Raw genomic sequence first — 16,988 nt, forward strand, 5'->3', positions numbered from 1 at the left:
CCGATTGATCTGATTTTTGATATGTTGATTTCTGGGACAACAAAGCATAACGTTATACGCGAAGCAACTTTATAATCAAGTCCTAAAAATGTAAGTATGTCCATGAACATTATCCCGTAACAAGCAGTTTTTAAACAAATTTACTCACAATTTTGCTTTGATTTATATTCTGATTATTCAGTTCTGACACTATACAAGTGTTAATGTTCGTTTGTCTTACCGTTTCAGAGCTTCGCTTTTATAGATGTTGTCATCCTTGTTTTATTTAAAAAGGCTCAAAATTTAATAAAAAATAATTTTATGTTAATTAAATTCAGACAAAAAAAAACGAAAACATATTGGTCTAAACGATTTAATGTATTCTTTGTCCTACGTTTCTATTTCTTGATAAATTTCCATTCCATTTCCCTTTTATAAAAGCAATTTCATAGAAAACCTTTTTATTTAAAAAAATAATCATCAAATGCTATATTCTTTTAATTGTTTTTACAAAAAAGAAAAAAAAGGAACTTTCCTTCAAAGCTCTACTGGGCCAGATTAGATTGCTTTTATTCGTTAATTTAGGCATGTTAGAATTATCCTATCGATTTCAAACTTTGCATGATGATTCCTGTAGTAGTTAGGTACGATTTAGAAAGCTGAACTGAGCTTTTATGGATGTTGTCATCCTTGTTTTTTTTTAATAGTTAGTACATCCTTCCCTATTATTATTTTTTTTTGTTTTTTTAGATCAACTATAGATACATGGACTTTTATATTCTTTTATTAAAGATACATGATATCTATGTGAGTGTCCGTCTGTCCATCCAGATAGAGCTTAAGATATTGCTAGCTTCTAAATTGATTGGGCTCGGCTTGTCTTACTATGGTGCCAAGCTATTGTATGAGATATGTGACACCCTCCTCGTGAAAAATAACCCTCATCTTGTTTTTTTTCAAATAGAAAACAGCCAGGGGTAAAGTACACCCTACCACCAAATTAGGCGAATTGTCTAAACCAAAACATCCAAGCGCGCAGCTAAAAGTAAAGCTAAAATATGATACATCTAGCACACAAAATATTTAAGCCTTGGGGGAAATAAACGTTAAGGACAGATCTTCCAAGAAACCTTCTCTGGGGGTGAATGTTTACATTCAACCATTGAATGTCATTGTCCTTGTCTTTTCATAAAACTACCTTATGAACAATATTGTATGATTATCAAACCTTTGCTAAAGTTAACAGCTTAAAATTACTAATATCCATTTACAACTGCTATTTTATAAGTAGATTAGTTCTAATATTTAAATCTGATATTTAAGATTGAAATAATATGCAATTAATCTAATCTAAGTCTGATCTTTTCTAATCTTACCTAATTTGAAGGCCCAACGAACTGGCCAAAACCTCGCAGTTCATTTTATCCTCGGAAACGCTGTTAATTTCAGGGGCGGCTACGGTGTTCAGCGAGGGCGGCAGGTTCAGTAGCCGCGGTATTTCAACCTGAAATTTAACAAGATCAGTTTTCATAAAAACTAATGCCATTAAGAAAATGAAAAAAGAAAACTGTCCTTTTGTATACGGACATACAACCCCCATAGAAAGTATAGAATGTTATTTATCGCATCATATTATAGACAGCTTTTCGGGGATAAAATAAATTAAGATTAATTCCTATTGACTTAGCGACGAGGGGCCGAATACAATTGTCTTTAATACGAAATGTTTCATGAGTTTTCAGTATGGATTAGAAGAACATTTGAACTTTGTCCTTATTCAATTCAATTATTAACTTTTGTTAAATTTTACTCGATTTTTGCATATTTACGTAAAAGAACGTTGGGACGAACAAACCCTAATTAGGAGCGTAGCTGCACTACATTTTACCTTGGCTAAAGTCCGTGCTTCAGAGTCTGAATAGACCGCAAACCAATCCAGTTTTGACAGCTCTAGGCCAGGAATAGGGGGAAGCTTCAATGAAAAAGACTTCTTCCAATATCTACACAAAAAAAACATTATAAAATGTTACTAAAATCATATAAACAAGTCATTATTATACTCTAATTTAATTAAATATTTAAATACAAAGGGACGTCCAAGCCTTTTTTAAGGGGGGATAAAATAAGAGTATTTTTGGAGGGGGTGGGAGGTAATCTAATATATTTATTTTAAATAAGGGGTTTCAAACATTGAGAGGGGGGGGGGGGTAAACCAGGAATAAGGAATAGTCAACAATCATAATAAATAAATAAAAAATAATATTTTGGGGGCAGAGGGAAAGTTCGTCAATTCTACTATGTATTGCCCCCGTATAGGTTTCGTGATTTTTTTCAAATTAATTTCGTTGTGGGGAATAGACTGGCCCAAAAAAACATGAATTTTTAAATCTTTACCATATCAATTTGCGGATACCTTGAAGTTGTTACCGGCTCAAATGTAGACCTTTTAGTGAAAACTAGACCTCTCTACAATGAAAATTGATCTCGAAATTTCAATCTTAAGCTTTTTATCAAAAACTTCATATTTTCATGATTTTAACAAGAAATAATTAAAGACCTGCCAACCTAAAATAATGTAACTAGAGTTCAAATATGAAGCAATCATAAAAAGTAGGCAGAACCGCCATTCCTGCCGAATAATTCCGAAAAACGTCTAAAAACATTGTTTTATTTAAATTGATAATTTGTGTAAGAAATTGAACTAAAACAGTAGCTATTAGTCTTATGAGAAGAGAAATGATGAAAAACTCTAAAAAATATACATTTTAAAGACATAAAATAGGAAAAAGTGTTTTTAATAAATTTCATGGCTCAACAGACATTATCGCCAATAAAGAGACAATTTACTTAAATAAAAAATTAAATGAAGGTAAAAAAATATGTAATATACTTATTCTCATATTCAACTTTAAAAAAAAACAGCATACTAATAAAAAAATTAATATTGCAAAAAATAATTTGATTGTTTTTTATTAAACCAGGAAGAAAGAGTAAGGCTTATCTTTAATTATTTTTCTTTAATAATTTTGCAGTATGAATTAGCTTTCCCAAATTATTGTAATTGTACATAAATAAATTTTTATACTTTCTTTCTTCATATGTTTATTCCTGGTGATTTTAATATCTTATTTCAATGTTTGTAAACAAACAGACAGAAAATTTGATGTTTTGCTTTATATCTGGTGTAAGGCTTTCATAATTTGGGAATTAAAGGTGAAAATAAATATGCATTTGACGAGATAGCGATAGATTTTTTCTTAAAATCAATTATAGTGCTAAAATCTACAAACAATACATAACCTATTTTTACATAACGCACATTGAAAAGCGATTTAGACCTTCATTTGGGCCAAACTAGTGGGGAAACACCACTTTATCCCAAACCTTGGACGTCTATAGAGGAAAAGTTTAATGAAATTTTGTGAAAAAGAAAACCAACACAATATCTATTTAATCCTACTGAAGCAAACTTTTGATATTAACAAAGTTTCAAGAAAATAGATTTAATTGTATTATGAAACATTATGAGGTAACAGAATTATTGGTATTTAAATTGCTTTATTCAAGAACGATCACATCTATGCTTCTTTTATTTTGGACTAGCGGCTACGCTCCTAGAAGCCTCTAGGGGCCCTTAAAGAGAAGTCATCCCCCCACTTTCAATTGTAGCTTTAAAAAGAAAAAGTAAAAAAAAATCCTTTTTGTTGGGATGATTTCAGTAGTAAGCGAGATCCTATGGTACACACATACACATACACACATAGATTTCTTTTACCAAGGATTATAAGACGAAATTTTTTCAGAATTAATTAAACAGATTAAAAGGACAGCTCTTGTGGCCGCCATGATTTTTTTAAAAAATTAAAAACATATCAAAAAGTGAGGAAAAGGAAAATAGGTAAATCTTTATTTATCAAACAAAAAACACAAAATATTCCTAATATAAAAGTAACAGGATGTCTATCTATTTGTCGTCTGTGTAAGTGTCTGTCTGTACTGAATGATCTTGTTGAAGTTGATATGGTTCTCCTTTACATGTAGCTTCTCATAGGTCCTGTTCATGTTTACAACTACTTTGGGAGAGGGTACCCTCAACCTGCCTAAAAAAAATCTTTTTTTTCTTTTTCTTTCTAAAAATAATAATGAAATTTGGGGGTGGTTCTCTTCCCTCCAACCCATCTAAAGCACTCAAGAGGCCACTAGGGCCGTAGCCGCTAGGATACAATCATGTTAAGAAAAGATAAGATTTATAAATAATGCCCTGGTATTTGAAATCTCTTAGCAACTATCTAAACAAGGATGGCAACACACTTAGAAGTCAACCATAATTTCGAAACAGAAGGTCATACTATAAAACTAACTAACTAGATTTTGCAGTTTGCTAACCCTTGCGGGTGGATGCCTATTAAAGAAAACCGCTTGTAGATTTGCTTGCATTAAAGAAAAAGATACCAAAAATAAAAGTTAGATTTTAAATTATAAATCCTTCAAACTTCAAAATTAGCTTCCACGTCTATTCGCATTTAGCATACTGACATACAAAAACTATAGAAAAGTTTTGCTTCAGGAATTGTTGAGAGTAGTTCTAGAAAATGTCAGATTAAAACATAACACGAAGAAAAAATTTAGTATTTTTTCCTCTCTCGTACCTTCTCTTTTAAAGCGAAGCTTGCTTCTCTACATTTAGGAGAAGTTGGTCCGTATAGTATAACAAATAGCAAGGGACCAAGGGTCGCCAAAAATGATGATAAAATATCCATATGAATTTCAAACATCTTAAGAAAACTAAATTACATGATCTAGAATACGTAAAAACTCATTTTCCTATAATAAAACTATCCTAATTTTAAAAAAAGGATTCCTAGGACTATAAGAGTAGCGTCATGATATTCGTCATCAATATTTTGCTTTTATGGATGCTGCCATCCTTGTTTTTTTTATTTTATATTAGTGATAAGTACTTTTTAAAATATTAAAGAGAAACTCTGAGCGTTATCTTTTTAGTGTATTTTTTCCAATTTCAAATATTTGTAAAACTACATACACCATAAGAAAACCTAAAAATAAAATGGAATAGTAAAAATCCAATGAAGAACAGGGAATGCTTTACTGAAGAAAAAACGCGTAAAATAAGTCTTTTCGTGCATTTATGTGATCTGCGAGATTACAGTGCAGCATTATTCATTAATGACTATTAGTCGGTTGAAATATAGTGTGAGCATAATCTATACGTTCCACCGTTTGGCTGTTCATGGATTTAATAAAATTACAAATACAACAAATGTTAAGCTTTAATATGTTACTCCCTACTGTTACAGGAATCACCATTAAAACATTTCAAAAATCATAGAGACTACATTTACTTGAATTTGAAATAATAATCAATTTTCCTATTCAATCCTTATACTATAGTAACAGGATGTTTGTGTGTCTGTATCGAAGGATCTCGCTAACCGCTGAACCGATTGGGTTTCCTTAACAGGGTAGATTCTCATGGGTCCCGGGAAAGTTTATAACTATTTTGGGGGAGGGTACCACCACCCTTCCAAGAGAAATGACAAAAAATCGATTTTTTAATATGTGGGAGACTTCAACGTAACATAAAGAAGTATCGTAAAATAAAAAAAATAATCGTAGAGACTTTAACAAACAAAAACATTTAAAGTCCTCTAGGGGCGTAGCCGCTAGTTAAATATATAGAGAAACTTTTTTTTAGGAAAATAAGTTCCAAATTGGAAACTATTGATAAAATAATCCTCTTACATTAAGTAGTAAGGTGTATAGGGGTGTAGAAGGAGGGGAGGGGGTGGTTACCCAAATTTTGGCAGAAGGTAGTTACACCCCCTTAAAAAAAACATTTAAGACAATACGGGCCAGCAGAAAATGTATATGTGTGACGTCATAAAAATACGTATAAAAGGAAGGGATGAGAGGAGAAGTGGGAAAGAAAACACCCAAAACAGAGATGGATAATAGACTTATTTGTATGACGTCACACATAACACTTTTTGCTGTCCCAGACAATACCTGCCAAGTGGAGCATTGGAACCGGTTTCATCCTGCAGCTTGATGGCAGTCACTGAGGATGTTGGGTCGGGCCCAGTTCCAACCATGAAGAATACATCTGAAAAACGTAATAACATCAGAGATCTAAAGGGATACGACAATTACCGATAAATTGATGTGCCTCCCCAATGATAATGCACAAATTTACATTTTACACCTTATGTTGATTTCGATTAGTGGTTGAAACGTTTGGACACTCAACTATTTGAACAAACCAATACAAATTCACAAAAGTTCCCATATTTATTGAGCCAACCAATAAGAAAATGTTATTATAAACCTTTGGGGAATAATAGTGTAATAAACAGTCCAATGTCCCCTCCCTCCCTGTAAAAACATACTTATTATTATGGAAAATGATAACAATCATAAAAGCAAGATATGAAAGGGAGCATGGGAATGTAAATAATCCTTCTCAAATGTTTATGACATTCGCTAGCTCAAACACTGTAGCTGTGTTTAGTGCTCTAGGAAAATGGGGATAGAAGTCACAGCTTTTGGCCTACCCAATCTATTGACGTCATAGTAGAGGGAAAGAGAACGGAAAGGGTGACATGAACCCTCTAGAAAATAGGTTATAAGGCATTTCCTGACGCCAAAAGAATAGGTAGGCTAAAAGCAGTGACAACTATCCCCATTTTGCTACGGCACTATAGAAAGTTACTGAAGCACTTTAAGTTCAGTTTAAATAAAAATTATTACTATTACTTGTTTAATTGTAAATTAACCATATGCTTATATGTTTTAAGGAGTCTGCACTATGCTACATGTATAACTAAATATAGACTGACCAACCCACATACCATTACTTGTAGAGTAGCTACTATAAATGGATATAGAATACGTGGATATTGTGACAGTGGAAATTTGTTCTTCAATTTAGGTTGATAATATAGACCTCAGATATTGGCAAATACGTTCCTTCATAGTTAGTTCAGAGGATGGGGAGGGGGGGATTTCGTAATAGTAGCCAGCTGGAAGAAACATTTTATCAGGGTATGCGATAATGTCTCAAAATATCCACGTATTCTATATTCATTGTACAATATTAGAACATCCTACCTGCCGCTCTTGTGTTCAGAGAAAAATCTTTCAGGTAAATAGTTTGTGTGTCCAGCAGGACAACCTCGGTAGCTGCACCCTCTCCTTCTCCCTAGCATAGATAGATAGATAGATAGATAGATAGATAGATAGATAGATAGATAGATAGATAGATAGATAGATAGATATATAGATAGATAGATAGATAGATAGATAGATAGATAGATAGATAGATAGATAGATAGATAGATAGATAGATAGATAGATAGATAGATAGATAGATAGATAGATAGATAGATAGATAGATAGATAGATAGATAGATAGATAGATAGATAGATAGATAGATAGATAGATAGATAGATAGATAGATAGATAGATAGATAGATAGATAGATAGATAGATAGATAGATAGATAGATAGATAGATAGATAGATAGATAGATAGATAGATAGATAGATAGATAGATAGATAGATAGATAGATAGATAGATAGATAGATAGATAGATAGATAGATAGATAGATAGATAGATAGATAGATAATGGTTAAAAAGATAATAGTACTATTTTGTAATAGTTTACATAAACAGATACTGTAGTTCTTGTTGCATTTAAAAGGATGGCCGGATATGAATATAAAAATGAATAAATTATGAATAAACCGTTGAATAAAAGTTTAATGTTTAAAAAAAAACAGGATGTATGTAGTATCTAGAAAACTCAAAAAATTAATAGTTTTTATACCGAAAATAAATGAATATATTTGCCATAATATTTTCTCTTTAATTTTCAATTTTCAATAATATTAATTGCAATAGTTTTGAATGCTCGTTCAATGTTAAACGACGTATGGATCTAAAGGGATTAGACAATGGCCAATAAATTGTTCTACATCCCGAATAATGATAAACAAAATAACCCCTTTATGTAGATTATAATTTGTGGTTGAAACACTTCGACAATCTATTTAATGAACCAACCAATCAAAATTCAATAAAACTCCCCAAAGTTATAATAATACTTTGGGGACTAGTCCAATAAACAGCTCATTGTCCCCTTCCTTCCTGTAAACGACGTAGTATTATGAAATTATTTTCTTTATAAAATTATCAAATAGGTAATTGAAAATCAAGGATGACATTTGACAGTTTTTTTAGCTAACAAATTATTTATTAGTCGCGGCTACGCCCCTAGAGGCCTCTAGTAGCGCTTGAGGGAGGAGTGAAGCTGACAACCACTTGTAATTTTATTTTTAAAAAGAAGACAAAAAATATTTTTGGGGTTGTAGGGTGTGGATTTAACCTTCCCAAAAATAAGTTTTCATGGAAGTTTCACTGTAAAGGGAAATCATGTCAGACATCAAAACTCACAGAGACATCCTATTATTTATTAATATTGATTAATTTTGAGAAAAATGTGTTGTTTAAAGTAAGTCGCCTGCTCCGGGTTTTGACACCCCCCTTAAAACCCAATTTCGAGAGGGGTGTGAGCTGCAAGGGGGTGTAAGAATGGTGTTTAACCTTTTTACCTTGACACACCCCCCTTGGCTGTTTGAAAGATGTGGATACTTTTGCCATGGGGTGTAGGGGCATAGATAGGGAGTGTTTCCACCCCCTTAATTTTGCCAAGGAAGGTTGATACACCCCTCTTATGCACGCAACTAGTTAAAATGCTTACTTTTATCTATCTATTCCTTCTTAACTTATCAAAAGTCTTTTAAATGCTCTTTTAAATTCAATTACAAAAGAATTTAATATCAGACATATGTCTACTAGAAATTTATTCAATAGATCTTAGACGATGGAAATTTGAAACTGTCGGGTCAATATTTCTTTAATATTCCCCCTAGTTTCTAACTGTCCAAAGACGTTTAAAACAATTAGGGAAAGGGTTGAATTTGGACAGGAAACCTAAATATTAAAATCTTTTCTAAATTTATACGATCCTGAAAGTTAATATTTACTGATATTTTCCAATAAATTTTTTCGTTTCGTCAAAATTTGGAAAAATAGCCAATATGGCTGTCTAGAAAAAACACGAAACCTCTACACCTAATATTTTCTCAGTGTTTTTTTTACTTTTTATACAATTTTTTTTAAAAATTAAATACTGATGAGTTTTTTATTTTTATAGAATGAATTATAAAAAAAATAATATTGGTTGATTGGTTTTTGCGATATCAGAACTCAGAACCATATCAGTTTTACTTTTAAACAATTCAATAAATATGAAAACTTTAAAAATTAAATATTGATGAGTTTTTTTTATTTTTTTAGAATGAATTATAAAAAAATAATATTGGTTGATTGGTTTTTGCGATATCAGAACCATATCAGTTTTACTTGTAAACAATTCAATAAATATGAAAACTTAGATATAAAATTTGTATAATAGATAAGACTTTTAAATAATTTATTCTCCCCTTTCTTTATTCCAAAAATCTCGATTTTTCTTTCATTGTCATATCCTAGTATTTATTATGTGTATTTGTATTGTCGTGTGAGTATGTGAGAGGGTTGTAAAGGATAGATAAATTACCACCCCCCCCCCTCACATAGCTGTTAAGACTTAAGATTTTTTGTTTCAGGCTTTCAGCGTATCTACTCTATAATAATCCACCTTCCAAAGATCCAACACCCTACATTATCCAACCCTCCACCCTGCTTACTGTCTTCTACATTTCAACTCAACCATATATCAAACTTGCTAATATCATAAAGTGAAAGAAAAGTTAAAAAATAAACCACCAATAACCATTAAATAATGTATTAATCATTCTAACTCAAGTAATATGTACTAATTTATTATTTAACCTAACATACTAACAAAACAATAATCATAACTTTTTTTACTTTAATGAAATAAATAATCTAAATAAATAAATAAACTATGTTGACTTAAATAAAATGAAAATAAATATTTTTATTTTATTTGGATTGGAGTTAGTTTTGTAAATTGTAACGATTTGTCCTTGTTCTCTAAGGTCTCATATTTCCTGTATCATGAGTTGACCCTTAGCTTTATGCGGTCATAAATGTTCCCCCCCCCCCCCCAAAAAAAAACGCTTTTATCAATATACCTTGTATATTGGGGAATATTAACAAGGATTAAAACATCCATAAAAACTAGTACTGAAACTTTATGACAAACGGATACAGGAAGCAAATGCCTACATTACCAGAAATGAAAAAAGCTATCCGCTTTCTTACGGAGATTGACCAGCCCTAATTATAAAAAAGCTATTGTTCTGTAAGATTAAAACGATTTCTGAAACTGTATAACAAACGGATAATAACACAAACACTTAAATAGTTCAGAATAGTCGACAAATAGTCGACGGACAAACTGACCCTAATTATAGAAAATTATTGTTCTGTATGAACTTGAAGATCTCATATTTCTCATGTGAGTTCAGTTAAGTTGACCCTTCCAGTTTCCCTTCCTTAATCAGGTGACATAAATTTTTCCTCCCCGCCCCCCCCCCCAAAAATAAATATTGTACAGCGATTAAGGCGCGAAGATATGTTAATTTTATTTACCATAAAAACGAGTACTTTTATTATCAAACTGACATTATTCTTTTATTTTAGTAATTATGGGAAAATTGAAACAAATTTAAAATGCACGGAAAAATGTCTATAAAAATTTTAAAAAACTTAATTATGAAATAGCTTCGCTCCAAAAAAAATAAAATACTGAAGGGAAACAAACTAATCTCAAATCTTAAATATATATGAACATAGCTTTGTAAGTATGTCTGTCCAGGCGATAAATTTAATTCAAAAAATAGATATTTATCAAATTATCACATCGTATTATAAGCGTATGACCGGAAAGTAAAAACGATTTCTTTCAACTGAAGTCCAAAAAAACCGTATATAGTTATTCCGAATTTTACGATTTGTATTTAATAAAAGATAGACAGACAAAAAGAAAGAACTAAAATTATTAAAGTGATTATCTAAATTTGGTTACTATCATCATATCTTTGTAGTTTGTATAATTGATCAAAAAGCCTTCATAAAACTCCTAGGAAAGTTTTTTATCCGTGGAGATTAACAGACATCCTATTATTTTATTCTTTGGTTTTCAATGATAACTATGATATATAGACAGAACAGAAATGTACAATCGTTTGATTATTAAAACCAGTTTTTTTAGCCCCGAGGAGCCGTTTAACTATGAAAGAAATAGCTATCTGTCTTAAAGAACGAACGAATTAAAAAGTAAAAACTTTGTATATTTGTTTTATTCAAAAAGAGTAGGTTTTATTGCAATTAGAGTCTTCCAACTAATTCACTTACAATTTTGCTTCATATCCGTGTCATGTTATTTAGTTGACCCTTTTTAAAAAAATTTAAATTTCCCTTCCTTGCGAAAGAATGTTTTTAAAACTTAAAACATATGAAATGATATTATCACAGATATTATCATCAATCTATAATATAATTGGCCAAAAAGCCTTCATAAAGTGTTATAAAGCATATAGAGAAGTTTTCTATATTCCAACTTTCAATATGTAACTTTGAAGCAATTTTGTTTGTTTTCTACATTACCGAATACTTTGTGAAATCAATTCGTCTTAAATGTAACTTTTCTTAAAAATAGGTTTCTAAAACTTGAAATATAATTTTTAACTTTTCTCACCAATGAATGATGAAAGTATAAATTTAAGAACAATTTGAAATATTTACCCTCTAACGGCTAATTTATTTACTATAATTTCATCGTATTAAATCCAAATTTAATCTTGTTTCTCCCCCCCCCCCCACCCCAATTATTACCATACCATTACCAGGTTGGTTACGATATTATATATTTGTTTTTTATCCGTGGACCGTGTGACATGAAAGATTAAGCATCAAATCCTCCCCCCCTCCTCAAAGGGGAAATTAGCATAATTCTTACATGTCTACCTAATAATTATAAAACATACATAAGTAGCGAAGCTCTAAAATTATGAATAATAAATAGACCATTTGGAACAATGTATGGTTGTCTTTTGAAGCATTAAGCTAATAGAAAAACGTTAAAACTTAAACAATTGAATTTACAATTACATAATCCTAAATTTGCCTAAACTTAAAATTGTTTATTAATTATTTCTTATCAGTTCAGCATTTTGATTTTTGATTATTATTTATTATTGTCAACTGTCCTATCCCCTCCTAATATTTATGTTTTTCCCCCTTTTTTTTGGGGGGGGGGGGGAGCTAAACAGATATCCTATTACCTCCTAATATTTATTACATACAACACCAACCCCAATTTTAGGGGGTTACATGGGGGGGGGGGGGGGGCGCGCATTACCACTCCGCCCATATTATTATTCATAATGAGCGGTGAAAATGGACAAAAAAATTGTAAAATATGGAAAATAGGAATTAGCGAAGCTTTTCTATAATTTGTGTTGGTTATAAACGTCAGTTAGTATTACTATTTTATATAATTTATAGACAGAATACTTATTTTATAATTATACTTATGCATTTATGTTAATGTTCCCCCCCCCCCCCAAGAAACAAAACAAAACAAAACATATGGAAAATTCAAAATACTAGGAATTAGCGAAGCTTTTCTATAATTAGTGTTGGTTATAGACGTCAGTATGTTAGTATTTATATAATTTATACTTATAGACAGAATACTTACTTATAATTTTGATTATACTAATGCATTTATGTTAATGTTTTGCTTTAATGGATATTGTCATCCTTGTTAAAAATATTTCACACATCCGATCCCATTGAAGATATCTAGAATATTATAAATCTTAATAATTTCTTGGAAACCAACAACAAAGAAAAATTTGTAGGGGGTAATTAATGATTCCTTGAAATTTCATTTGCTTACAGACCTTTGAAGTGACAACATTTGAACATTTGTTTTATTTTTATTTCTTGCTATCGTTATTATGGCGGAACAAGGACAGAGAGTCAGAGTTGGGCGCAGGCGCAAGCCGGTAGCGATGGATGCCCGTACACTTACCTGTACAGATCCAGAACCAAGTTTATACCCCGACCTGATGCCTGGATGGTACGCCCATTATCAGGTCCTTCACAGATCTTTTAAAGATATATCTTCGCTGCTTTACAGGTCGGGGTTCCAGAGTGTTCGGAATATGCAGGCGATCAGACTATTTAGTGAAGGAATTGGTATATACCAATTCCTTCACCAAGCCCTTCCATCTTCGCAGCGTACACGCGAACAAAACCAACTTGTTCTGCAGCAAATGGAAGCAAAATGCAACGGTTACCGTGACGACGTTATCCAGGCGTTAGCTGTCTATGACCGTGCGATAGGATTAGATGGCACAGTAGATCTATCAGATGAAGACGAATATCCCGATATCTCCGGCGATGTAAATCCATCTTCCGATGATGGAGATATTGACGCCATCCTGGAAGTTCTGGAACACGAAGGTGGCGCGAGCGAAGGTGACGAATATCCCGATATCTCCGGCGATGTAAATCCATCTTCCGATGATGGAGATATTGACGCCATCCTGGAAGTTCTGGAACACGAAGGTGGCGCGAGCGAAGGTGAAGGTGATGACTCTGATGAGTCAGTGATCATTATCGATTGAGTTGAGAATGAGATCGCATTCCTGTGAATATTTAGTTAGATTCCACATAAATAACATAACTTGACATATATATGCTATAATAATAAAACTATGAAAAATAATTTTCTTATTTTTATTTAATTTAATTTGTAATTGCGATGCTGCTCTATAATTTGAATTATAATTGAAGAAGTAAGCTCTGTTTGTCTGTAGCTAAGGATCTCGCTAACCACTGAACCTATATGGTTCTCCTTTACAGTACAGCTTCGTATAGGTCCTTAGATGGTTTTATTTGTGTACTTATTTTAACTTTGAATTGAAGACATAAATTTAAAATTATCAATAGCTATAGTATTAACTTTAACAAACAAAAACATTTAAAGTGCCACTAGAGGCCTCTAGGGGCGTAGCCGCTAGTAAACTTATAAAGAAGTAAGCTCTGTTTGTCTGTAGCTAAGGATCTCGCTAACCACTGAACCTATATGGTTCTCCTTTACAGTACAGCTTCGTATAGGTCCTTAGATGGTTTTATTTGTGTACTTATTTTAACTTTGAATTGAAGACATAAATTTAAAATTATCAATAGCTATAGTATTAACTTTAACAAACAAAAACATTTAAAGTGCCACTAGAGGCCTCTAGGGGCGTAGCCGCTAGGAAACTTATAATGAAGTAAGCTCTGTTTGTCTGTAGCTAAGGATCTCGCTAACCACTGAACCTATATGGTTCTCCTTTACAGTACAGCTTCGTATAGGTCCTTAGATGGTTTTAGGCTATTTTTCTGCCCTTTCATATCCCTTCGAATATAGAGCCTCTAAATGCTAGGGGCGCAGCCGTTTGTATCCAAGGAAGATACTCGAGAGACGTTTGATATAATATAGTTATTTGATATACTTAGGTAGGTAGGTAGGTAGGTTCGAATATAGAGCCTCTAAATGCTAGGGGCGCAGCCGTTTGTATCCAAGGAAGGAAGAGAGACGTTTGATATAGTTATTTGATAAAACTTAGGTAGGTTAGGTAAGCGTTCCACGTATTTAAAATTATCAATAGATAGCTATTTCTTGCATCGTTAACGAATAAAAGCTAACTATCTCGGACGAAAAATCAACATGTTTAAAATGGACGTACGGACATTCTGGTAATGATTATAGAGTTGCTACGCTTTCTAAATCGGACGGACCGACCATAAGAATGAATAAAATAAAAAAAGTGTATTATTTCGAGTTTCTTATCACATTTATTTGTATCACGAATATGAATATGAAATGAAATGAATGAATTTATGAAATACAAAATGAAAATGAAACAATGAAATTGAAAAACGAAAAAAAAACAGACAGACAGACAGACATATTTACATTTAGAAATATAAAGTAGATTTGCTACTAAAAAATGAAACAATGAAATTGAAAAAAAAATTAAATGAAAATATTAAAACTAAAGAAAAGGGGTAGTTTCACGAAATGCATTTGAACTTAATTTAGTGAACCGCATATTTTATCCTGGTTAAATGGGTAAACTACATTTATATGGCATATATTTGAAATGAATTCAATTTTCTACCACGTAGTTTTTAAAATATCAAGACCTTAAAATTGTCTTTTTTGTGATATATGCAATTTAAAAAGACGATTTTCAAGTCTTGACATTTTAAAAACTATGTGGTAGAAAATTGAAATTTTTTCAAATATATGCCATATAAATGTAGTTTAACCATTTAACCAGGATAAAATATGCGGTTCACTAAATTAAGTTTAAATGCATTTCGTGAAACTACCCCTTTAAAAAATCTGCAAATTTAGTAAATAAAGTATTATAAATATATCAAAAATAGTATATACAAAATTTGAAAATATCCCCCCCACCAATAAAAATAACCGCGGGCGCTCGGCCCCCTAGCCATATAACCTAACCTAGCCTAACCTAATCCAGTCATTTAGTCGGGGGGGGGGGGGGGGGGGGATAATTGGAATTCTAGTAAATAAAGTAAATATATCAAAAATAGTATATACAAAATACAAAATAGATTTATTTTTACAATTTTTATCCCCCCCCCCCCCCCACCAATAAAAATAACCGCGGGCGCTCGGCCCCCTAGCCATATAACCTAACCTAGCCTAACCTAATTCAGTCATTTAGTCGGGGGGGGGGGGGGGGGGGATAACAACACAAAATAACAATAAATTAACAGTAAATATCAACAATAATCAATAGAATTGAAATGTATTATTGTTGATATTTACTGTGGCGTGCGCACCTATTGTCAAATTGAAAATAGGTTGCACACGTTGAGGTTGACGTTCTTGCTGTGGCGGGGGCTGTTGGGGGGGCTCTTGGGGGGGCTCTTGGGGGGGCTCTTGGGGGGGCTCTTGGGGGGGGTTTGGAATGGCGTCTGGTTGTTGTGGGGGGTCCGGCTGTTGTTGCGGGGGCTGTGGTGCTTGATGGGGAGCCGGGCCCGGAGCAACACCAACATTATTATGGTTCCCCATCTGTTGGATAACCTGTTGACCTTAATAAATTAAATCAAAATTAAAATTAAAATCTCTCAGGAGGGTGGTCGATAGATCGATGTACATCCCCAGTGATTTTCCCTTCTGTAGATTACAATTAGTTCCATAAAAGCCAAAAAAAATACATTTTAATTAAAGATCCAGCTTAGATTTTTTGACGCATTTTTTGGAGCTTCTCTTTTATGGATGTTTTCATCCTTGTTTTATAATAATCATGTAAGCAATTCTGTATGATATTTACTATTAATTTAAAATAAATGGTTATTTTTTCCAAACCATAAAATATCTCAACGCAATTAATTAATTAAATTAATTCCAAAAGGTGAATTTATTATTTTAGAGTAAGGTTACTGGACAAACGTATTATATATAATACCTACCTAATTGTCTTGCAGCATTACGGCGTCGTTGTCGTCGAACTCGACGCTGGTCATCAGGCTGGGGTGCAATAGCAGCCACAACCGGATCATCTCGGAGGGGGGCCTCAACAGGAACAGGAAGAGGAACAGCGACACCTTAATAAATTATAAATGTATAGAGTCGAAGCAAAATTTTAAGTAAATTTGTTGGAAAACTGCTTCATACAGGATAATGTTTATGGTCATACTTACATTTCTAGGACTTAATTATAGAGTTGCTTCGCTTATAATATTATTCTTTGTTGTCCAAGGAATCAATATACCAAAAACCAGATCAAACGGATAATTAGATCACATAAAATTTTGTTGTTATAAAAGTAGAAAAATCAACATGTTTAAAAGGGACGTACGGACATTCTGGTAATGCTTATAGAGTTGCTTCGCTTTCTAAATCGTACGTAACTACATCA

The 16,988-nt window shown here is 32.3% G+C and overlaps 1 protein-coding gene across 1 annotated transcript in view; it reads right to left on the reverse strand.

The window, feature by feature from the left end:
* Window positions 1–16,988, reverse strand: part of LOC145335233 (protein Skeletor, isoforms B/C-like) — a 111,557-nt gene that overhangs the window by 70,556 nt on the left and 24,013 nt on the right. The window contains exons 8-11 of the mRNA XM_080180967.1: window positions 7,108–7,198; window positions 6,007–6,103; window positions 1,868–1,979; window positions 1,356–1,483 (exon numbers count right to left, since the gene is read on the reverse strand). Coding sequence (XP_080037093.1) covers window positions 1,356–1,483; window positions 1,868–1,979; window positions 6,007–6,103; window positions 7,108–7,198 — 428 coding nt within the window. The remainder of the gene's footprint in view (window positions 1–1,355; window positions 1,484–1,867; window positions 1,980–6,006; window positions 6,104–7,107; window positions 7,199–16,988) is intronic.

Source organism: Acartia tonsa, chromosome 13 (assembly GCF_053477335.1).
Source record: "Acartia tonsa isolate MP-2025a chromosome 13, ASM5347733v1, whole genome shotgun sequence".
NCBI classification, from domain to species: Eukaryota; Metazoa; Arthropoda; class Copepoda; order Calanoida; family Acartiidae; genus Acartia; species Acartia tonsa.